This window comes from Lepidochelys kempii, chromosome 15 (genome assembly GCF_965140265.1).
Source record: "Lepidochelys kempii isolate rLepKem1 chromosome 15, rLepKem1.hap2, whole genome shotgun sequence".
NCBI classification, from domain to species: domain Eukaryota; kingdom Metazoa; phylum Chordata; order Testudines; family Cheloniidae; genus Lepidochelys; species Lepidochelys kempii.
Genome location: NC_133270.1, coordinates 3,879,775 through 3,903,971, shown reverse-complemented (window position 1 = coordinate 3,903,971; position 24,197 = coordinate 3,879,775). Strand labels below are relative to the sequence as shown.

General features: G+C 58.8%; 1 protein-coding gene across 1 annotated transcript; it reads left to right on the top strand.

Moving 5' to 3' along the window:
* Positions 1-197: 197 nt before the first annotated feature.
* On the top strand, positions 198-22,684 carry PLA2G3 (phospholipase A2 group III). Its single transcript, XM_073313382.1, is given in 10 exon segments — positions 198-589; positions 9,527-9,656; positions 15,991-16,096; positions 16,099-16,764; positions 17,649-17,781; positions 18,433-18,567; positions 20,132-20,667; positions 20,936-21,065; positions 21,433-21,564; positions 22,403-22,684. Coding segments are annotated over 10 exon segments (2,565 nt in total). The 3' UTR covers positions 22,608-22,684.
* The last annotated feature ends 1,513 nt before the right edge of the window (positions 22,685-24,197 follow it).

Here is a 24,197-nt window from a genome sequence, read left to right as displayed (position 1 = left end):
GCCCTGCTAGGACAGGTTTGTAGGTGCTGAGAGTCTGACCCCGAGAGCCCCCTTCCCCGATGTGACTGGGGCTCGTGGCAGAGAGCAGCACAGTCTGTGCCGCTGGCTCTGGGGCAGGATCAGGCCCTTGGTGAGGGAATCGCCCCCCGGGGAGCTGGAGGGGCCAGTACAGTGGCAGGCTGACCCCATGGACAGGGATGGAACTTCTGGCTGGCTGGCTGGTCCACAACCACTGTCTCACTTTGTCTGCTCTGAGCCAGCGACAGAACCAGCTGCAGCTGGGCTGTGTGGGGCACGCGGCCAGAGACAGGAGCCTGGGCAGGCAGCATACGGAGCCCCCATCCCCAGCAGGGACAGACAGGAACCCAGCAGGTTTAATCCTGAGTGTCAGCCCCACTTCTGCCCCCTGCCCCATTGATGAGACCATCCCTCAGCCCGAGCCATCTGAGAGCCCCAGACTCCCCCTGCGGGGAGCCCTGCTCACCCACGGAGGGCTGGTGCTGCATCGGAACCTGGACCTGCTAGTGTCCCCGCAGGGTCCTGCCATCGCTGTGGGGGGCACAGCGGAGAGCAAAGGGAAAAGTCACGAGTGAGATGTGCTCAGACCCAGAGCCAGAGCAAACGCCCAAGGAATCTGCAGCACCCACGAAGGAGCTGGGCTGACTGGGAACTGGATGGACAGCCTGAGGGGAGGGGCAGATTGGCCCGCAGTGACTCCAGGATGGATTTGGCCCACATATCTCCCAGCTCCCCTGCACGGAGACACGTCAGCGTACCCCAGGGTAAGAGCAAACAGCCAGAGCAGAGGACAAGGGCTAGCCTTGCAGTGCCACCGGAGGAGCCTGGCTACCCTGCCGGGACTCCAGGGCCACAGGCGCGCATGCCCATTGGCCTGGCCGGGGGCCCAGCTCAGCTCTGACCCTGGGCACCACCATGAGCCCTGTCACTGGAACATCAGTCCACAGCTGCAAGCAGCCCCCAGCCAGTCAGCGCAGGGTCACCACGGGACATTTCAGACTCCTTGCCCATGGGGAACCCTGCCCTCCCTGTCCCAGTGCCCAGCACCCCCCTCAATCCAGTAGGAACTGGCACGGCAGGAGTCCTGCCCCGGGGCTGAAGGGCAGCTGCCCAGGGAAGGGGCAGGTGGCTGCACTCCGGTGTCCAGCCGCTTCCATGGCTCTCCCAGCTGTCTGCTTGCAGGGGAGGATTGAAGGCCAGAGCCCAGAGTGTCCCATCTTATCTTGCATTATCTCCTCGACAAACCCAAACTGGGGCTGGCCCTGGAGCAGCGTGGAGGCCCTGGCGTGCTCACACACTTGGCACCATGCAGCAGCCGGCAGCCTGGGCACAGGGATGGCTGGGCAGCCCCTGCTCCGGGCAGCTCTCCCCAGAGCTGGGTCTGGCAGCATGAGGCTGGCACAACAGGTTCAGCTTGGGCTCTGGAGGGCCAGGGGCACTCAGGCAAGGGGGGCAGGGGTGCTAGAGAGCCAGAGGGGGTGGGGAGGGCATTGCAGCAGAGAGAGACCGGGCTGGACTGGAGAGAAGTCCCTTCCCCTCTCGGGCCTGTATCACACCAACAACAATGCTGACAGCGAGGGGCAGGTTTCTCCAGGCCTGGCGGGAGGAGCCAGTGTTTGCAAACATCCGGCTGCCTCTTTGGACCCGTATTTTCTGAACACACCATGCTGCTGTGGGGCAAGGGACAGCAGGAATTGTCCCCGCCTCCGAGTAACCCCCGCCAGGTGACATGGCAGCCAGGAGAACTTTGCGACACCTCAGGTGATGGTCCAGCATGGGGGCCATGTCACAGCCAGGCCCTGGACTCTGCCCGGCCTGTCCCGTTGGCCCTGCAGCGTGCTGGGAAGCCCTGATAGCAGGGACAATGGCTGGCAGCCAAACCTTGAGCTGCCTGCAGCGCAGCGTGGGCCTCACTGGGGAGAGGGGGGTCCATCCACATCCTGCCTGGGCTCCAGGGCTTGCCCACTCTGGCTAGTCCTAGGGCTTCCCTCCCCTGCCCTTGGGGGAGCAGGGGTCACTGATTGCTCCTCATCACACACACCCCCCTTGTGCTCAGGGCTTTGGTCCTCCTCCTGCCCCTGGCTCTGAGCTCCCCCAGCCAGTGAAGTCCTTGGGAAGGCTTCCTCCAGCCGGGGGCAGGGGGGGCAGGGGTGGGCTGTGTGGGGTGTGGGAGGTGTGTGATCTGACGGTGAGGGGACTGTGTGGGGTCTGACTCAGGGAGCTCTGCCCACCTGATGCTGAGGGGCTGTGTGGGTCTGCCTTGGAGGGACAGGGAGCTCTCACAGGAATTTATCACAAGCTCTGCACGAATGTACATACAGCTGCCCTCCCCGGCTCCCAGCCAGGTCCAGCAGGGGCTTCTCAGGCTGGGCTTCGGGGAGCAGCAGGGGGCCTGGGAGCCCACAGATGAAATGTTGCAAAGCCTAAGATGGGAAAGGGAATGGGAGGGGGTCCCTTCTGGAGAGGGTCTGGGCGTGGGGCAGCCAAGCAGAACAGCTCCACCTCTGGGCAAGGCAGGGCCAGGCACTGCGTAAATCCTGCTCCCACCCCATAGGCTCTGCCAGCCCGTACAGCCCCCGCAGCTCAGCCCATGCACCCTGCCCCATGGCCAGCACTCCCAGCTGTCCCCAGAGTATGGGAGGGTGTTGGGAGATGGGGAGGGGCCCCTGGGTAAGGTCTGGACCCCCTCAAATGATTTCACAGCCTCTCCCAGGTCAGCACACATGCACCACCTCGCCCCCCTCCACGTGAACCACAGGCCCTGTCCCCAAGGCAGAGTCAGGGAATGGGCCCCTCCCTGTGGCACCCCTGAACCCACCGGGTTGGGAGCTCGCCCACTGGGCAGGGGATGTGTCTGAGCAGGGCCACAGATAGCCCAAGGGACAGCTCCCCCCATGGGCCTAGGGCTGGGGGGCAGGGCACTTGGGCCTGATGCTGTCGGGGGGGAGCTGCCAGGGCCAGCGGAGCACCCGTGTGATGTCAGCCTGAGCAGCCAGTGACGGTGCTGAAGGGCCCCTGGAGAGAGTGGAGCTGGCAGGGGATGGGTGCAGCAGGATTAAGTGGGGAGAATGGGGGGCTGTGGGGCACCTGCCTGTCTCCCCAGAATGCCCTCTGGGAGAGGGGCTACCTGGCAAGGCTCCCCAGATGTGGTACCGAGCCCGCCCCTCCCCACCAAAGGGAGCTGGGCTGGGGCTTGAGAGAGGCAGGAGCCCTGCTGGAGGGCAGGGGAGGCTGGGGTAGGTGGGAAAGCCAGGGGCTCCTGTGCCCCCATGCCAGCCCTGCTGCTGCCCCTCCATGGGGCCTTGGCCTAGCACCTTCCCCTCTCTGTGTCGCAGGGCTGCCATGGGGCTAGCGACGCATCACCCTGCTGGAGTGCCATGAGGACTGGCTTGTAGAGTGCCAAGCAGGAGAGAACCTCTGGCAGCTGGCCATCCCCATGCGGTGCCCTGCACCCTAAGAAACAGCGAAGCGCCAGCTCCCTGGCAGGCTGCGGATCCCAGCTGTCTGCTACAGCATCACGAGCTCCTGTTTCCTGTCCTGTCAGCATTGCCATCAGACACCGTATCTCCTGAGATGCCTACAGGGTGTGTCAGGCATACAGCTAACCCCGCGCACAGGTGACTGGACCGCCTGCCAGCAGAGGCTGTTGTGCGGCAGAGCCTGGTGCTGGCTCCACCCTTTCTTACCACCCAGCCCGGCATGCTGAGCTCCCTGGGGCTCACCGCGCAGCTCCTCACCTGAAGTCCCAGGGGGAGGGCAGCTATTGGCACCCTGCTCCTGTGGGGGGGAGATGCCTGAGCAAGGACTGCCAGCTTTTGTCCACTACTAGTACATCAGCGACTAACAGGGAGAAACAGCTCTCTGGGGCATTGGGAGCTGCCAGCCTTCCCCCTGCAGCCCGCAGGCCATACCTACATGCAAAAATAGTTACAGCAGCACAAGCCGCTGAGTGTGAACACAGGTTTCAGAGGAACAGCCGTGTTAGTCTGTATTCGCAAAAAGAAAAGGAGTACTTGTGGCACCTTAGAGACTAACCAATTTATTTGAGCATGAGCTTTCGTGAGCTACAGCTCACTTCATCAGATGTACACAGTTACATCTGCACCAAGTTGCTTTCTAGCTATTCTGTACAGGAAGGGGAAGAGGCTACACCAGTCTAACCAGTACGGCCAGCTGGCCAACCCCAAAGGTTCACAAGTCATGAGTCAGAACCCCGTAAATTCATGGAACAGGCCCCAGAGCCATAAGGTGGTTGGCTGGTTTGTTTGAAGGCTCTATGGGGGGCGTTTAGCTGTCGCTGGATTGTTGCACTTCGCCCCGCCCCCGGGGGGGGGGGGGTGACAAGTACTGTTGCCATAGGGTTGCCAACCCTCCCGGACTAACGTCCTGAAGTTAAAGATTATGTCATGTGACGAAACCTCCAGGAATACGTCCAGCCAAAACTGGCAGCCCTAGTTGCCAATGCTCCCAGATTTATTAAGATGAGTCTGGCCCCCACTGCAGGAGTTCTCACCCCACATCTGCCTGGCCCCTGCTCAGCAATTCATTCTGCCCCCATCTCCTCATCAATTCTGTCCCCGCCCCTGTCTTTGCGGCTGCAGTGGGGTCTCCTCACTCCCTTCCGGACTCGGGGGGGGCTCTTCACCCCCCTCTGCCCTGACAGGTGCTGTAGGGGGAACAGGACAGTCCCGTCCGTATTGCTCACAGGAGGGGAGGGGGGATGCCCTGAGCTGCTGGGCTCTTTAGCTCCCTCCTGTCCCCTCCCCTTCTGTGAGAACAGTGTAGGCTCCTGAGGGGTGGGGAAGAGCTCTTCCTGCTACCTGCAACAGCTCTGACTGGCTGTGGGGAAAGCAGCCAACCAGAGGCATTTTCCCCCCTCCCAGCCCCGGCACAGTAGAAATGCGCAAGGGGGCTGGAGTGTCTGGTGCCATCCCCAGCTGAACTCCTGTGGCTGGCAAAGGAATGGAACAGGCCCCAGAGCACTACGGTGCTAATAAACGATGGTCACATAAACACCACCCTATACTGGAAACCTACTGACCGCTATTCCTACCCACATGCCTCCAGCTTTCATCCAGACCACACCACACGATCCATTGTCTACAGCCAAGCTCTACAATATAATTGCATTTGCTCCAACCCCTCAGACAGAGACAAACACCTACAAGATCTCTATCAAGCATTCTTACAACTACAATACCCACCTGCTGAAGTGAAGAAACAGACTGACAGAGCCAGAAGAGTTCCCAGAAGTCACCTACTACAGGACAGGCCTAACAAAGAAAATAACAGAACGCCACTAGCCGTCACCTTCAGCCCCCAACTAAAACCTCTCCAACGCATCATCAAGGATCTACAACCTATCCTGAAGGACGACCCATCACTCTCACAGATCTTGGGAGACAGGCCACTCCTTGCTTATAGACAGCCCCCCAACCTGAAGCAAATACTCACCAGCAACCACACACCACACAACAGAACCACTAACCCAGGAACCTATCCTTGCAACAAAGCCCGTTGCCAACTGTGTCCACATATCTATTCAGGGGACACCATCATAGGGCCTAACAACATCAGCCACACTATCAGAGGCTCGTTCACCTGCACATCTACCAATGTGATATATGCCATCATGTGCCAGCCATGCCCCTCTGCCATGTACATTGGCCAAACTGGACAGTCTCTATGTAAAAGAATAAATGGACACAAATCAGACGTCAAGAATTATAACATTCAAAAACCAGTCGGAGAACACTTCAATCTCTCTGGTTACTCGATTACAGACCTAAAAGTGGCAATTCTTCAACAAAAAGTTCAGAAACAGACTCCACGGAGAGACCGCTGAATTGGAATTAATTTGCAAACTGGATACAATTAACTTAGGCTTGAATAGAGACTGGGAGTGGATGGGTCATTACACAAAGTAAAACTATTTCCCCATGTTTATCCCCCACCGTTCCTCAGACGTTCTTGTCAACTGCTGGAAATGGCCCACCTTGATTATCACTACAAAAAGCTCCCCCCACCACTCTCCTGCTGGTAATAGCTCACCTTAAGTGATCACTCTGGTTACAGTGTGTACGGTAACACCCATTGTTTCATGTTCTGTGTGTATATAAATCTCCCCACTGTCTTTTCCACTGAATGCATCCGATGAAGTGAGCTGTAGCTCACGAAAGCTTATGCTCAAATAAATTGGTTAGTCTCTAAGGTGCCACAAGTCCTCCTTTTCTCTTAAAGGAATGGTGAGCGTTCTCAGCAGCGTATAAGGCACCGTTACACAGGTATAACTGCAACCCCTCAAGGGGCTGTAGCACATCACAGGCTCTGTAAATATCCCCCCAACCGACCAGTTTCACCAGTACTAGCAGCGTGTGCCGGAGCCTAGCAGGCTAAGCACAGACCCACAACAGGTTTGAGCTTTGTGAGCTGCTGTGGCCCAAGAACCATCTAATGCCACTAGCAAGAGGTGCACAGGGATTACAGCGATCTCCTGCGTCTGGCATGTACCCTCTGATTCACCCAAGAGTGTCACGAGAGGTTTCAAAGAAAAGCTGGTGTCTGGTCACCAATAGCCTCACTCAATGCACACACAGACATTGTGTAAGTGTTAAATACACACCCTGAAAGTTATGTTCTTAACTTCTCTGTTTAGGGGCTGGTCACCAGTAAAGATGTTTATCTAACTGGTGGGGCAAAGAGCAGAGGTGGGGAGAACCTTGTCTTGAGGTGCACATCAAAGTTTCCCTCTGCTACATGTGGGAGACAAAGACAACACCGTCGCCCTGCACCTAGGAAGTAAACCAACAGAGCACTTGCTTCATGCAGAGTGTGGCTGCAAACACTGAGGAGAGTTGAGTGAGATGGCCGTCCTGAGACAGGAGGGTAACCAGCTAGTTAAGTTTAGTCTCCAGGAAGTGTGTTTGAATTTTGTTTTATATGTAACCTTTGGTTTCCAGTGTCCTTACTCACCTTTACTTGACACTCTGGTCTTTGAGAACAAACGTATTCTCGTTTTCACTATAAACTTCTCTCAGTGCCGCGGCGCTGAGTGAAGCGCTGGGCCTGGGCCAACTCTTATAAGCTGGTTGTTCTGCTCCTTGGGGAAGACCAGGCCTGGTTGTTCTGTGAGCACCCTGTGGAACAGGGGCTGGACTCTGTGTCCAGGGCTGGTGTGTGCCTGTCGCTACCCGTACAGAGAGAGCGAGGCCTGAGGAGGCGTGTGTGGCAAGCAGTGCTTGTTCCGCCGCCAGAGGCTGGTGGTTTCAGGGAGCTGGTCCACAGCAGGCACAGACAAGGACAGGGGGTGGTGAGGTGCCGCAGCGCCCTACATACCCCTAGGGAGCATCAGGGCTGCTAACACAGAAGAAAGCTGCAAAGTCACCAATTATTTCCCAAGCAGGATGGGAGATTTCAGCAGGGTGCAGACATTGCCCGGAGCCGAAGTTCCTTCTGATTTAGTTGAAAATTGTAAGCCAAGCCCAGATCAAAAGGAACTTCAGCTCACCAGGCCATTGCTTTGGGAACAGCGTGGAGTAGTAACTGCCCCTCTGGGCACCACGCCCTGTGATGCTTCGTGGGCACCCAGGGCTGTGAGTCACCTTGTTGCCACCTGCCTCCAGTGCAAGGGAATCTTGCCTGTGCCAGCCGGGTTCTAGCTCCTTAACACAGCCAGCCTGTCAGCCACTTCAGCACTCTCCTCTAGGCTACACCAGCCCTGCCAGGTGACAACAGATGCAACCCAGCTCCTTCAAAGTGTCCCCTGTGGCTTCCAGTCCTTGGTCACTGGATCCCTCCAGAAAGCCCAGATCCTCTGTTCCCAAAGGAACAGTATCCCCCATTTTGCCTTAGCCCACTGCTCCTGTATTACACACAGCCCTGGAGTTCAATTCTAAACCAAAAGGAAATGTATTTAAGAAAGAATCGAGATTTAAATAAAAACCAGCGTGAGAGATGGGAACAAATGTGCACTATTTAACACCTTTATCAGTGACCTGGAAGAAAACATCAAATTATCCCTGATGAAGTTTGCAGATGACACAAAAAGTGGTAAATAATGAAAAGGACAGGTGACTAATTCAGAGCAATCTGGATCACATGGTAAACTTGGTTCAAGCCAACAATATGTGTTTTAACATGGCTAAATGTAAATGTATTCACCTGGGAACAATGAATGTCTGCCAGACTTACAGGAGCAATGACTCTGAAAGAGATTTGGAGGTTATGGGGGATAATCAGCTGACGATCAGCTCCTAATGGGACACTGTGGCCAAAAGAGCTGATGTGACCCTGGGATACATGAACAAGGGAATCTCGAGGAGGAGCAGAGAGGCTATTTTACCTCTGGATTTGGCCCTACAGTGACCCCTGCTGGAATCCTGTGTCCAGTTCTGGTGCCCACAGTTCAAGACGGATGTTGCTAAGTCGGAGAGGATTCAGAGAAGAGCCCTGAGAATGACTAAAGGATTGGAAAACCTGCCTTATAGTGATAAACTCGAAGAGCTCAATTTATTTAGCTTACCAAGGAGAAGGTTAATGGGTGACTTGATCACAGTCTGTAAGTACCTTCATGGGGAACAAATATTTAATAATTGGACTCTTCACTCTAGCAAAGGAAGATCTAACACATCCAATGGCTGGAAGTTGGAGCTGGTCAAATACAGATTGGAAATAAGGCGTAAATTTTTAATGATAAGAGTAATTAATATTGGAACAAGTTACCAAGGGCCATGGTGGATTCTCCATCACTGACAATTTTAAAATCAAGATGGGATTTTTTTCTAAGAGATCTGCCCTAGGAGCGATTTTGAGGCTGTTCTCTGGCCTGTGCTACACAGACTAGATGGTCTCAATGGTCCCAGCTGGCCTTGGAATCTATTAATTTATTCTAAAGCTCAAACTTCACTAACACATTCCCCTCCTGGCTAAAGAACTTTTTTCTCACCCAAAGTTCTGTCCAGCAGTTTTAACCAAGCCTGGCTGGGATCCCTTTTTCATGAAGCCAACGCGCTATCCATTTAGTTCCTCAGTGAAGGATGCCAGGGTGACTATTTGCACCCCCAAACGTACCACAACAGCCCTTGGACGTTCACCTCAAGAGAGCATCTCCCTTCCCCTCTTGCTCCTGCTGTTGCCTTTTCCTGGTAGTTGCCTTCTGAAGTCTCCGCCAGCTCTTCATCAGTATTTGACTCCTACTGCATGAGAAACAACAATGCCCACTGGTCCCCTGGAGACAAGTGTCTCCCACGCCCCTGTCTGGAGGAGTTTGTCTCAAGACATCTACCTCTGAGTGACCTGTTTCGAACGAATGACCTAGAGAACATAATTGTTAGTATATGTAGAACTCCTCACATCTTCTCCATACATCCATCTCAATATGATTATGATGATGAGTGTGACACAGGCTTTCCTTAGGGACTTTACATGACATTCTTTTAGTGAACCCTGGGGACCCCTGTATACCCCAGCGCCCTCTGCCAGTTGGCATCCAGGGGTTCTTGGGTCACAGGTGTATGTGGTACCTACGCCTTGGCATGGCCCCTCTGCACAGGGGGAATGTCACCCTCTGTGGGAAGGAAAACTCCACGGCTCTGAGCCCTGGTGCTGGCTGCATTGACCACAGGGTGCTGGTGGATGGGGCAAGGGACCAGAGCCATCCTCAGGGAGCTGACCCCCAGCTGCTAGGCTAAGGCTCTGCCAATGGCAGGGGGCATATCCCCCCTCTGCTGCCCTGTGCCCAGACCCAGGGGATGGTGAGAGTCCCCACCCAACAGCCACCCCCTGCTGAGGAAGGGGAGGAGCTGCACTCAGGACATGGGACTCCTGCTCCTGAGTGCTAAATGGGACAGACCAGCCCAGGCCCTGCTCTAACTCCTGCATGTGCTTCCCTTGAGGAGCACAGCCTGACCCGTTCCCCCCATCCCTGCTGACTGAAATCCACTGTCTCGCCAAGTCCTTCCCACTCCCTTATCAGCAGCATCGGGTTATCTCTCTGAGTGCCACATCACCTGCTCCTTGAACACAGAGCAACCAGCCCCGCACAGCCAGGGCACGGCCTGGGAGGGCACACACAACACCCTGGCAACAGCCCCGACAAACAGCACAATCCCCCTGCCACAAGGACAGCACACAAACACAGACCCTCCCACATACAAACAACACCCTCCCCCCTGCAACCTCCCTGTAACAATTCCCCCTCGAGACAACACCCACCAATATCCGCACATACAGACACAACACCCCCACAAGTAGTGCACCCTCACACAGGGACGACAACCCTGTAACACCCTCCCAACAAACAAACACAGAGACAACACCCTAACAAACACCCCCAACACCTTCCTGGGTAACAGTCCTGTCACAAACTATACAAGCCTGCAACATGAATATCCTGACAACCTGCACAACATGCCTCCAATCACCCTGCCCCATTGTGCATGCTCACAAACAACACCCCCCACACGAACAACACAACCCAGACCCCTGCCAGGAACACCCTCTGAGCTGGTCACAAGCAGGTGCTCCCAGGGGCTGGCTGGCTTGGGGGATCAGTACCAGCGATCGAGCCCACCCAGACCATTGCCTCAGTCTCTCAGGACTTGCTCTTCCTACCACCTCTGGGGAGACTCTGTTTGACGCCTACTCCTGAGCCCTTGATCTTCCAGCCAAGGAAGGTTTCAGAGTAGCAGCGGTGTTAGTCTGTATCCGCAAAAAGGAGGACTTGTGGCACCTTAGAGACTAACAAATTTATCTGAGCATAAGCTTTCGTGAGCTACAGCTCACTTCATCAGATGCACGCAGTGGAAAATACAGTGAAGAGATTTTATTTACACAGAGAACATGAAACAATGAGTGTTACCATACAGATTGTAATGAGAGTGATCAGGTAAGGTGAGCTATTACCAGCAGGAGAGAAGAAAAACCTTTTGTAGTGATCATCAAGGTGGGCCATTTCCAGCAGTTGACAAGAACGTGTAGGAACAGTAGGGGGGGGAAATAAACATGGGGAAATAGTTTTGCTTTGTGTAATGACACATCCACTCCCAGTCTTTATTCAAGCCTAATTTAATGGTGTCCAGTTTGCAAATTAATTCCAATTCAGCAGTCTCTCGTTGGAGTCTGTTTTTTTGAAGTTTTTTTGTTGAAGAATTGCCACTTTTAGGTCTGTAATCAAGTGACCAGAGAGATTGAAGTGTTCTCCGACGGGTTTTTGAATGTTATAATTCTTGACGTCTGATTTGTGATTTTACGTAGAGACTGTCCAGTTTGGCCAATGTACTTGGCAGAGGGGCATTGCTGGCACATGATGGCATATATCACATTGGTAGATATGCAGGTGAATGAGCCTCTGATAGTGTGGCTGATGTGATTAGGCCCTATGATGGTGTCCCCTGAATAGATATGTGGACAAAGCTGACAACAGGCTTTGTTGCAAGGATAGGTTCCTGGGTTAGTGTTTTTGTTGTGTGGTTGCTGGTGAGTATTTGCTTCTGGTTGGGGGCCTGTCTGTAAGCAACGACAGGACAGTCCTTTGTTCTCAAGCTGGGGTTTCCGCTCAGCTTTCCTAATGAGAGATGGGGAAATCCTCACCCCACTGGGTCACTGGTTGCTAGGTCTCAGTGTCCTGGTGACTGGGTTTTCCATTGTCTTCTCGGATTTTCCACAGATATCGGTTGGCCTAGGCCAGTCCTTTTTAATAACCCATGGTGTGGAGAAAGTAAATAAGGAAGTGTTATTTACTCCTTCTCATAACACCAGAACTAGGGGTCGCCAAATGAAATTAGTAGGCAGCAGGTTTAAAACAAACAAAAGGAAGTATTGCTTCACACAACGCATAGTCAACCTGTGGAACTCCTAGCCAGAGGATGTTGTGAAGGCCAAGACTATAACAGGGTTCAAAAAAGAACTAGATAAGTTCATGGAGGATAGGTCCATCCATTAGCCAGGATGGGCAGGGATGGTGTCCCTAGCATCTGTTTGCCAGAAGCTGGGAATGGGCGACAGGGGATGGATCATTTGATGATTACGTGTTCTGTTCGTTCCCTCTGGGGCACCTGGCATTGGCCACTGTCGGAAGACTGGATACTGGGCTAGATGGACCTTTGGTCTGACCCAGTGTGGCCGTTCTTATGTTTTTATGTTCTTATTCAGTCCCCTCAGACAGCGAGGCAACACTCACACACTACGGCCATGTCTATTCTACCACTTCTTGTAGCTACCGCCGCTCACTGGGGGTGGTTTAATAATGTCACCAGGAGAGCCCTCTCCTGTCGGCACGGAGCGGCTACACGGGAGATCTTACAGCGGTGCAGCGGCATTGGTACAGCTGTGCTGCTGTAAGGTCCATAGTGTAAACATGGCCTTAGTCTCTACACCTGTCAACTTAATCCTTTTTCCCCAACTGGGTAACAATGCAGAGTATGGGGGAAACCGAGGTACACAAAGAGTTCATACAAATATTACCGAAAATTCCCACTTTGTCACATCTCCTTATTCCGAGTACTTTCCATTTGTACAGCTGTCTCCTGCTCTCTTGGGACTGGTCACGCTCCTTTGCCCTGAATGCATGTCCCACAGAGCTCATCTCATTCAGCCCAACTGGGCATTAGCTCCTGTTGAACACAGGTCCATCTCTTTGTCCCACAGCAGAACACTCCATACTATTGCCCCTTTGACCCAAGCCGTTCACCAATATTCAGGGTCTTGCCAGGTTGTTTCTATTAGGATGAGGAATTGGTGAGATGAGAAAAGTCTATTCTTTGTACACTCCTCTTTATTTACAAAGAATGTGCACAAGGTCCCACTGCCCTGAACCCAGTAGGAGCAAACACCAGCAGGCAGCTTCCTTGCTCAGAAATCCTCATGTCTGCCCCTCCAGCGAGCTCTGTGCCCAAGCACACGAACTGTTCTGGAATAAAGCAATTTCTCTTTTGGAACAGAGTGCAGGCTATTTGTGCCAGCTTCCTCACATAAAGAAGCCCCAAGGCTCTGCAAGCAATGAGAGAATAAGACCAGGAAGGTTACTCATGAAGAAGTTCTGGCACTTGTATTTCTGCAACAAGCTTCATTTTCTCTGTACTGCACTTTTAAACTTCAAAGAGTCGGCCCACCTGCAGGGAGAGCACACACCGCGCTCTCTCTCCCCTGAGCACTTTGCTTTTGGTCTTTCTTGTTGCTGTTTTCCCTATAAAAGTCCTTCCACTGACAGCACAGGCTGCTCCAGAGGAATGGGAAGCAGAGGTAGGCTTAAACCCACCCCTCTCTGAGCAGGGGAGGCAGCAAGAATCTGAGCTAATTTTGCAGAAGCTAAATATCCAGCATCTCATGGGACACTCTGGCACCTGGCAGCGCCCCTCCCGGCTCTCCCATCTCCCCACAGCCTGGTTGGATCCTCACACATGGCTGGGCTGAAGGGATGATCTTCCAGTGGCTCCTTATGGCCACGTGGGGTGGTGTGGGGCTCTGTAGGCAGCCAGGTGCCCCTCTGCCTCCCCAGTCACAGCCCCCCCGCTGCATCCCAGCAGGGAAGGAGCAGCCAGGAGGAGGCAGCGGCAAGGGGAGGTTGCTGGGGGTGTGGGCAGAAAAGGGAGGGGGAAACAAATGCTGGTCCCAAGCTCCCCCTTGTCCCAGCTGCTTCTCCAGCCTCTCCTGCAGGGGCCACTCACCCTCCTACCCCAGTTTTGTGCAGGGCGTGGGGGAATCAGGGACATCTGCATTCCCATGGGGGCGGTGAGGGAGGATCAGGATTGCTTCCAGCCCTACAGCTCCATTGTGCTGGCTATGCTGAGGAAGGGGATCCTAGGGCAAGTGTCAGCCCCCTCCAAGGAATACCCTGGCACAAAGGCACCCTAGGAGTTGCAGACCCTGGCACAGGGCATGGGCAGGGCTGGCACATCGGTGATCCTGCCTCATGTGCCCCAGAACAAGGGAGGCCCAAGCCACCTCCAGTTGTCATGGAGTCCCTGGGTGATGCTCTGCAACTGCTCCCTACGAAGCCAGTCAGGACTCTGGTGAAGCCTCCTTTCTGTGAGCAGACTGTCTTCAGGGCAAGAAGCTCACACGGCTTCCACCTTCCTGGGTCTGACTTCAGAGCATTCAGCATCCTCTGCCCCTCCGTGCACCTCCCACAGCGAGTCCGCCCATGCGAAGCCAGAGGGTCCTGCACCTCAACATCGCAGTCAGACATGACTCTTAGCCAGCCAGTAAAACAGAGGTTTAATAGATGACAGGAACACGGTCTAAAACAAAGCTTGTAGGTACAGAGAACAGGATCCCTCAGCCGGGTCCATTTTGGGTGGGAGTGAGCCAGTCAACCATGTCTGCACTTCACTCCATGTCCCCAGCCGGCCCCAAACTGACTCCCCCTCCAGCCCCTCCTCCTCTGGGCTTTTCCGTTTCCCGGGCCAGGAGGTCACCGGATTCCTTCGTTCTCTAACCCTTTAGCTCTCACCTTGCAGGGCGGAAGGGCCCAAGCCATCAGTTGCCAGGAGACAGAGTGTTGCCCATTTATGTACACGGGCCCTTTGCTCTGCAACAATGACACCCCCTCATCCCACCACCTAGAGACTTAAGAAATCCATAGGGGAAACTGAGGCACCCCTACAGCATTCAGAGGAAACAGTAAGAACAGTCCCACTTCGTCACAACCTCCCCTGCCTCCCACTGGCGCAGGGGTGAATCTGGCCCTGAGTCTGGTTGCTGGCACTCACAAAGCCCTGGCTGGGTTTGTTCAGCTTCAGCTCCCCGGGGAAAGGGAAGGACTCGTGTGTCACAATCCCCAGGCCTGCAGGGTCAGGGTCCCGGGCTTGGGCTGTTTGAATGCCAAGTTCAGGCTGTCCGATCTGCCCACTCTGGATGCAATGCCTGCATCACCAGCCCAGACGAGCAGAGACAGGTGCTGGGCAGGGAGTTGCGAGCAGGTGTCCTTGGAGCCCCAGAACTCCCTGGAGTCACTTGCACTCAGGCAAGTTTTATCTTCTAAATAAAAAAATTAAATCCTGGGGCAGGGACTTGTCTAGTGATTTACTGCTTAGACAGGGGAGTGGGTGATCTGGGAGCCAGGACTCCTGTGTTTTGTTCCCAGCTCTGTAGTAGCTAGAGAGCTGGTCACTGTCACCCTGGACAAGTCCCACCCCTGCTCTGTGCCTCAGTTTCCCCATCTGTATCATGATGACACTGACCCACCTTTATAAAGTGCTACGCAAGTGCCAACTATTAATATCATAGATGGGGACACTGAGTCACGGAGAGGGGCCTGCCCGTCATACAGAGCCCATGGTGCCGATGAGCACAGCCGCCCAGTCTGATGGCAAGTCCATGTTCTCACCACACTAGACAACTCTCTCTGTGCTAACGGCAGCCATTGCATCCTGCCTCCTTATCTCCCCTCCTCCTCCACTCACCTGCCCACGGGACTCCTCTTCCCTTCCTGCTCTCCCGCGCTGGGGCCTTGCTGTGTGCTGTCCAGCAGCTGCCACGGTGCACCCTAGAGGTGACTGCACCCCAGTGCTGGTGAAGGGGGTAACTTGCAAAGTACGCCAGGAAGCTGAGAGACAGACGGGGCTAGGGAAAGGTCAGACAGTGGCCACTGGCTGACCCCACTTCTCCGGCATCGTCTGGCACCTGCTCCCCGGAGGCTCTGAGGGGCCGTTAATTGCTGGCACAGCCCTGTGCGCCCGGGGCCATGCGCAGCCCGGGGCCGCAGCCTCCGCGCGCTGGTGCGGCAGGTCCCTGGGACCTGACCCAGAGAGGAGCAGCTGGGCAAGGCCCATTGGGTAGGGCACCGTGCCAAGGGCCCTGCTGGCTCCTCCTTGCCTGTGCTGAGCGTGGGGCAGCCCACCTGAGTCCCCCCGCCACGGGCGCCGGAGAGGAGCCAGGAGACCAGCGGGGGCCTGCGTGCGTGATCCCGGCGGCCAAGCCACATGCTGCCGCCCCAAGCACTGAGGGGGCAGGGATCCGCCTCTCCGGGCCCAGCCATGGCCCGGCGCCCGCAGCGCCGAGCCCGCCGGGGCAGCTCCCCGCCATGTGCGGGGCCAGAGGCGGGCGTGGCCCAATCAGCGGCCGGCCGGCGGCCCAGCCCTCACCCCACGCGGCTGCCGCGCCGCCTTAAAGCCGGGCAGGGCGCGGGGCTCAGCTTCCTCCGTCCGCCGGCTCCGCGCCCAGCTGCCAGCGCGCCCCGCCGGGCGCCCCTGGGCTGGCCGCTTCCCCGCACTGGCCGGCGCCGGCTGGGAACCATGTGGCCGATCCTCTGGGCGCTGATCTCTCTAGCCGAGCCGGGGGCCTGCGGGTCCCCAGGGTCCTTCAGCAGGAGCGACACCTTCTGCTACATAGAGGCGGCGGGCACCAGATACCTGAGCTTCCTCAGCCAGCGCTCCGGCGCCCTGGCCCTCTTCCAGAGCGCCTGGGATGGGGATGGGCACCTGCTGGCCTGCTCCATCCAGGAAGAGCCCTGGCTCACGCACCTGTACCAGGAGTCCTGTGCCAAGCGCCCGCAGAGCAGCCTCTTTGCCAGCCCCTGGAGCCCGACGCGCCAGCAAGCCCTGGACAGCCTGGCCCAGCACGTGAACACCTGCAGCAGGGCTGAGCCCTTGGGGGCTGGCAGGCCCCGGGTGAGGAGAGCGCCCGTGGGCAAGTGGGCAGGACTGGCCCGAGAGGAGCGTGGGCGCAGGAGGACCCGGCGGGGCTGGACGATGCCAGGGACGCTGTGGTGTGGAGCTGGGGACTCTGCAGAGAACCTCACCGAGTTAGGTAAGAGCTGCAACATCCCCAGTGCCCCCAGCTCCCCGGGGCAGAGCTGGGACCCAGCACTGTGGGCAGGGGGAGCTGGCAGGTCCCAAGCTAAGGCCAAAGAGGCTGGAATGAGTTGAAGGGGGTTAAATGAGCTTCCTGCCTTTGCCCTAGTGGTCACCCTATGGCAAACGCCTGGGCCCAAATCACCATGGGGCCTGGCAGGTCTGGGGACAGGGAGACAGCCCCTCGTGGGGCTGCCCAGTCTCCTCACTATGCTGCCTGCAGGAGCTGAAGGGGCTGGATTTGCTGCAAGTCAGTGACTCTGGCCTAGCTGTGGCTCCAGTGGGACCGGGAGAGGTGGGCTCCCAGGACAGCTCAGTGTCCCTCAGTTGTGTCTTTTATCATCTTGGTAGATGGGGCTGGTCCCTGGTGACCCCAGGGCTGGCTGGCCCTGCTCCCTGGGGAATTCACCCGCCCCAACCTGCGAGCCTCTGTGTGTGACCCCTGCAGGAGGGGTGTAAGTATCTGCGGGAGCTGATTCGAGGCTGCTGCATTCCTGAGCATGGTGTCAGTGGGCCAAGGTGCCCCATGGGGCCAAGGCATTCCACAGGCTACTGAGGGAGGCCCTAGAGATACCCTAATGGGGCCAGACCTTCAGCCAGCACAGAGCCACCACCCCTGCATGTCCAGCCTGAGTTGGGTGCTCTTCCCTCCTGGGGATCGTGGCCAGTGTGTGTGACAATAACCCACCCTGCAGGTCCCCTCCTGCACTGCCAATAGGTGCCCCACCCATCGCTCACAGGGGGCAGCAGCGAGGGTGCTGCGGCCTCTGCAGGCTGTTGCTTTGCTTTGCTGGGCAATGCTGCGCCAGTTCCCCTGAGCCAGCCACCCCTTCCCTGCAGGAATCTTCCAGGGCCCAGACTTGTGCTGCCGGGAACACGACCAATGCGCAGAGCAGCTCTCTGCCCTGGAGTACAACTACGGCATCCGCAACTACCGCCTGCACACCATCTCGCACTGCGACTGCGATGCCAGGTGAGCGGGCTGGCATGGGAGAGCCTGGCACAGGCCGTACTAGCCTGGTGCTGCACCAGCTCCCCAGGGCAGAGAAGTTGGGGGCTGTCTGTATCGCAAACCCACCCAGGCACCAGCATTGGCACTTTGGGCTCAGGAGATGCCTAGAGTGGTGGGGCTCTGAGTCAGGATTGAGGAGCATCAGCAGAGCTGGGGGCAGTGAGGCCTGCAGGTCCCCTCTGCCCATTTTGCACGGCCTGGTTGGGAGCCCCCAGCCCCACCCACAGCTGTGCAGCTCCAGAGGGCCCACCCCTGCTCCAGTGTCCAGGGCCAGCGGGAGGCTGGCTGGAAACGACTCAACTCCCCAGGTCCCATGGAGACACCGGCAGACCCCGACTGCCCCTTTCCCTGGCGACTCCTGGATCACGGGCTGTGCGGGGGCCTGTCGCTGTCACCTTGCATGCCCAACAGAGCCGCTAACCAGGGGTTCAGCGTGGGAGGGGGCTGGGATTGGACAGCAGCAGGGCTCCTCTGCAGTCCCTTCTCTGCCCCCGCTGCCCGCCTTGTGCCCTTCGTCTCTGAGCCAGCCCTTCCTCACCCGCCTGCCAGCGTCCAGGCTGGCTCCCTTGTACTGCGCAGCCTGCGGCTCTGACACCCCTCGCTGGGTTGTAGGTTCAAGCAGTGCCTGCTGGAGCTGAACGACACCATCTCCAACATCGTCGGCATCACCTTCTTCAACCTGCTGGAGGTCCCGTGCTTCGTGCTGGAGGAGAGCGAAGCATGTGTGGACTGGCACTGGTGGGGAGGGTGAGTACCCATGCAGGGTCCTGAGCCCCTGGCCCTGCTCACAGAACCATGCCCAGCTTCTCAGGGGGGCTCTTTGACACCAGGGCCGTCAGGCGGGGCAGGCTGGAGTTGCAGCCGATTTCCCCAAGCCAAGGTTCAGGGAAGCGTCTCTGGGCACTGCGCCCAGCAGGCCGGGCTCCTGACTGCGTCACTGGAGAGGGGGCTGTGCCAGGTTTCTCACTGGTGTGTCCCTGCAATGCCCTTTGCTAGCAGTGCTGAAGGCACTGAAGGTAGAACCGGAGCTGGGCAGCATTCCCATCCACCCCTACACCGCGGGCTCCTCTCCAGGGTGCTCCTGGGGTTGAGAGCCTGCTGCCACGTGATGGGGCGCAGAGATCAGCTTCCCAGGGGCTCTCAGGAGGTGCCCCATGACTCCACGTCAGCTCATCAGACATCCCGAATCCTGCCAGACCGCATGGAGCGGCCATGGGCGTACCGGCGGGAGCAGGGTTGGCTCAGGTGTGGGAGACAGCGCAGGAATAGGACGGACACTGCCTCTGGCGAGCTGTGGAGCAGAGACAGGCCTGGCACCGGCTGGGGATGGCGGAGCCGCCACCTGCCCTGGCAGTGCGGTGAGGTCACTGAACTCAAGACATCTCTAGAAGTGATTCTCCAGCCAGGCAGGGTCTCAGCCAGGCTGCTCGCGGCACCGTGCCAAGGTGGTAGGGAGCCCCAGGACTCGGGGCGGGATGGGAAGGGAGGGACAGACTCGCCCAGCACAGGGTGTCCCCTGCGGTTCTGGCTGGTGGTGGGGTGCGGGGCACATGGGGACTCTACCAGGTGACTGTCCTCTAATGGTGGAGGGGAACGGGGGAAAGACAGGTCAGCAGGGGGCAGATAGTGGGCAGGGGGCCTATGGTGGAACCCAGCCCTGCCGGTGGGGGTCCTAGGCTCTGCTGCCATCCAGTGTGTGGGCGATCGCTGCAGAGCTTGCAGGGCTGCTGGGCTAGTGTGCCTGGCAGAGAACCTGGCCCTCCTCCCTTCTCCTGCCCTGGGCTGCCTCTTTCATAGAATATCAGGGTTGGAAGGGACCTCAGGAGATCATCTAGTCCAACCGCCTGCTCAAAGCAGGATCAATCCCCAATTTTTGCCCCAGATCCTTGAGTGGCCCCCTCAAGGATTGAACTCACAACCCTGGGTTTAGGAGGCCTCTGTCACCCCATCTCTCCCGCTGGACATAGACTGCCGGTGTCCATGGCCGTGTACTGGCCCCAGGCTGTGGCTCCCTTGCTCGGCCAGGGCAGGCTCTGGGAAGGCTGGGGTTCCCTGGCTGGCCCTGTGTGGGGGAGGGTGTGCTGTGGCGAAGCAGCTAGGCACCGGTGGGGTGTGTCCCGCTCCCTGACTGGCTGCTGCAGGTGGCACGACTTGGCAGGTGGGATGGAGCCAGTAAGCTCCGCCCCGGCACTCCCACATGATGGGGGCACGGTGCCAGCCAGGACATGGCTGTCAGGAGCTCCAGCAGCCCAGCCCTGGAGGGAGTGGGAGTTTGGGGGATTGCCTTGTCTCACTCCCCCTCTGCTCCCAGGTGTAAACGCTATGGCCCCGTAGCCCTGGCCCGGATGGTGCAGCAAAGCCAGTACCACTATGGCCTGCCCCGGGGGGAGACGGCCAGCCCTGCTCCGCACCCGCCGAGCAAGGGCAAGAAGAACGCCAGGCGGGGCAGGAAGCACCAGAGGAAGAACAGGAAGAGGCCTGGGCAGGATGATGGGGCCCAGGGGTCACAGAGCCCCAGAGAAGATCAAAGGCTTGTCACGCCCCCCCCACGCAGGGGCTTGGGCACGCTGCCCCCTGCCCCTGCTGAGGATGCGGCCACCACCCCACACAGGCGTGTCCCAGCCCTGGGGGGGCAGGAGTCACCACCCCTTACAACGAGGGCCTCCGAGCAGGGCCCCACACCAGAGACTGAGCACCCACCCCCTGGTGGGGCTAGAATGGAGGGGGCAGGGCAGCCCCAGGACAGGGACTCAGCGCGCCCTGCCCAAAGGACTAACTCGCCACTCCCCCCAGCCTTGGAGCCACACCACACCCCCACACTGCACCCGCCCAAGCTGAGCCACCGGGGTGAGTGAGGGCTCTGGGCACGAGGGCGGGGGAGCAGAGGGGGCTGGGGGGCTGCCATGGGTTCTCGGGGGTGGCATGCTCTGCAGGGGAACGCCCAGAGACTGCCCATGCCCATGGTGTGTGTGCACAGAGCTTGGGTGCCCGTGGCACTTGGCACAGCATTGTGCATACCGAGGCCCTGGGTAGAGTTTCTGGGCCCCTGACCCGCTGGGGGGGGGGCCCGAGTGATGTGCCTCAGTTGACCCCGAGCCCAACTCCCTCCCCCCAGCCCCAGGAAGGAGCTGTGGATGCTACCAGCGCCTTGACCAGTGTGAGCACAAGATCGCGCCCCATGAGGTCAAGTACCAGCTGCGCAACCCAGACTCCCGCACCCTGTTCCACTGCAACTGCACCCGCAGGTGCGTACCACCTCCTCAGGCAGTGGGGCCCCCTCTAGAGCCCCATGCCCTTTGGGGTGCAGCTGGGTGGGTGCCCGGTGCTGGGACTGGCACTGGCTAGCTCTGCTCTGATTGGTGTACAGAGTGAGGGGCCAAGGGCCTGACACTGGGCCTGTTCCTTCCCACGGTTGCCCAAGCTAACCCTGGCTCCCAGGGACTGGGCCAGGTGCTCTCTGCAGCGGGTGAGGGGGAAGGATGGGGTGTAGGTGCTGGGGACTCTGCAGGAGCAGGGGCGCTTGGTGCATGTCTGGTGGGGCGCTGGCCCCTGCCCAGCATTGCCTCTCTGCCCCCAGTGGGGTCCCGCTGTGAGCTGTGCCTGTCCCCACAGGCTGGCACGGTTCCTGCGCAGGACGAAGGGCCCCAATGAGGTGGAGGAGGAGGTGCTGTCCGACTTCATCTCCATGGCCTGCTTCGTGCTGGAGCCGCCCAGGGGCTGTGCCGATGGGGAGCAGCAGCCCAAGTGAGTGCAACATCACCACCAGGCTCAGAGCCTCCGTGCCCTGGGCTGGGGCTCAGAGTCCCAGGGTGGGAGAAAGGTGGCATGGAGTCCCCTGCAGCCTGGGTTCCCAGTCTGGTGTTGTGGGGAGGTCCCCTATGCTGGTACGTGGGTGCTGCCTGGTTTGGGCTCTACATCTGCTTGAAGATCCCCATGGAGGTGCTGGAAGGGGGCAGCCCAGGCTAGGCTTGCAATGTGGCTTTCTCACCACCGGGTGGCAGCACAGGATCACCCTGCGCATAGAGAGGGCGGGAGGGTTTGGAGCCTGGATCCCCTGTGTAGTGGAGGGCCAGGCTGGGGGCACCGCTAGCATTGAGGGCCCCCATGCAGTGCCGTAGGCATTCGGGGCCCTTTCCCCACCTGGAGCAGGGGCGAGGGCAGGTGCTCACTCGGAGGAGCCCCTTCCCCTGCCCAGCCCCCTGCCCCTCTCGGCTCCAGTTCCCTGCCCCAGAGCTGCCTGGCAGCACTCCGTCATTAACAGCGGCAGTGTCATGGTGGGATCTGGCAGAAGGCACAGCCTGAGTGGGGCACATGGGGCAGGCTGGCCAAGCAGGGGAGCTGGGAGGAGTGCCCAGGCTTAGAGGCCATGGGAGGCTGGAAGAGAAGAGGCTCAGTTCAGCTCCCTACAGCATGCCCCTATGGGCCCACGGGAGCAGGGTGGAACTGGGGGATCTGGGCCCCTGCCTTCCTCCCTCCTCAGCCCCATAGGGGTTGATTCCCCAGTGGGCCGAGGGCTGGGATCCTCCCATGGTGCCAGTGGCCTGGCGCTCCCTGGACTAAGCACGCTCCTGTTCTCTCCCAGCTGTATCGGGTTGGGCCGGGCCATCCTGGCACCCGCACGGCACCTGAAGAACACGCTGGGGCGGTGGCAGGTGTGGCCCGCGGCCTCCGTCAAGGTCAAGCGGCAGGAGTGGGAGGCACAGGGCAGCCCCCCCAGGCTCTACGACAAGTGTCTCCAGCTGGCCAGGGCAGCCCAGAGCTCAGACCATCACCCCACGCCCCACTGAGGCCAGGGCACAGCCTGGACGTGGGACCGTGGAGCCGGCCTGTCTGCAGGGGGAACGTGGAGCTGACGCTGCGGCCAGCCCGCCCCTGCTCACTTCCGGCGGTGCTGGGAGACTGACTGTGCTGGACATGACCGGCTGGGCAGCCTGTAGCCTCCAGCATGGACACTGGGGGGTGGGGGGGACATCTCAAGGAGACAGGACCCTCCCAGCCTGCTCTGGGACAGAGGCTTGGCTGTTCCCTCCCTCTCCTTCACCTGATGGTGCAGCTGCCCCACACTCCTGTGGGGTGGGCTGGACAGAGCCCAGGCAGGAGCTGTGATGCTTGTGGGGCCAGGCCACGGCACTGTCTCCACTCCATGTTCACCCCTGGGGAGCATCCTGTCCTGTGCAAAGGTCAAAGGAGCCCTGTCCGGGGGAGGGGCTGTCTGCCCTGCTTCAGGGGGCAACCCCCAGGGCTGGGTCCCAGCTGGGTCCCTTGAACACACCTGGGGAGAAGGTCCAGGATGCTACTTCCTGAAGCTCTGCCATGGGGGGCAGGCGCGACACCTCCTCAGGACTGCAGCCCCGGGGTGGGCAAGATACTGGAAACCAGCCCCATGCTGCAGGGAATCCCCTGCCGGTGGGGGGGCCCTGCCACTAGCAGTGCCCCCCCACCCCGACGGGCAGGAGGACCCTCCTGTACCTCCCCAAGGCTATGGGGAGGAGGGAGGTGAGTCAAGAGGGGGGTGCTGGTCCTAGCCTTGCTGAGGGAGCCTGTTAGTGCCCTGCCTGGGGGGGGGGGCAGTGCCCCCCAGCCCTGGGGCAGAGCCGGCCCCTGGCAACTGCAGGGACAACTTTTCTACCGAGCCTGTATTTTTTTTACATCTTTCCCCCAAGTGCTGCAGCCCCCCCGCCCCCCCCCCAGCACTACCCCTCCTCTGGCCGGGCATGGGGCAGAGGGGGCTGGGCCCGAACGTGCTTGGGCTGGGGCCATGGCTCTGTAAATAATGCTGCAATAAAGGGTTCCCTTCACACCGGCTGTGTGCTGGGGCTGGGCTGGGCTGGGCTGCTGGGGTCCAGGCCGCGGTGGGTCGAGCAGCCCCCTGCTCCTGTGGGGGTCTACTTCTGTCCCATCAGCCTCTTGTGCATCCCACCTCGTTCTGTACCCTCCCCCTCCCATTCTGCAGTACCCTGGCCTGCCCAGGCCCCCAACAGAAGAGGAGGGGGGGAGGGCTGCCTGCAGGGGACCGTGGCCCCTTCTCCCACCCCCCAGCTCCCCGGGAAGGGCAGGTGGCCCAGTCAGCTGCTTGCCCTGCACATTCCTTATGGCCCTGGGGGAATGTTGCTAATTTTATCCACAGCAATAGCACAGAGCGGGGGAGCCAGCATGCGTGGGGCGGGGGCAAGGGGACGCAGCGTGCGCATGCAGCTGGGGGGGCTATTTTGCACATGGGGTGAGGTGACGGGACCTAGAGAAAGCACCTAGGGCCCAAACTGCGCCGGGGAGGGCGGGAACAGCACTGGCTTCAAGCTGCCAGCCACTCATTGAGCATCTTTCCCCCCCCCCCAGAGCAGCACAGGGTGGGGGCGCCCAGCTCAGGGGAGCCTCAG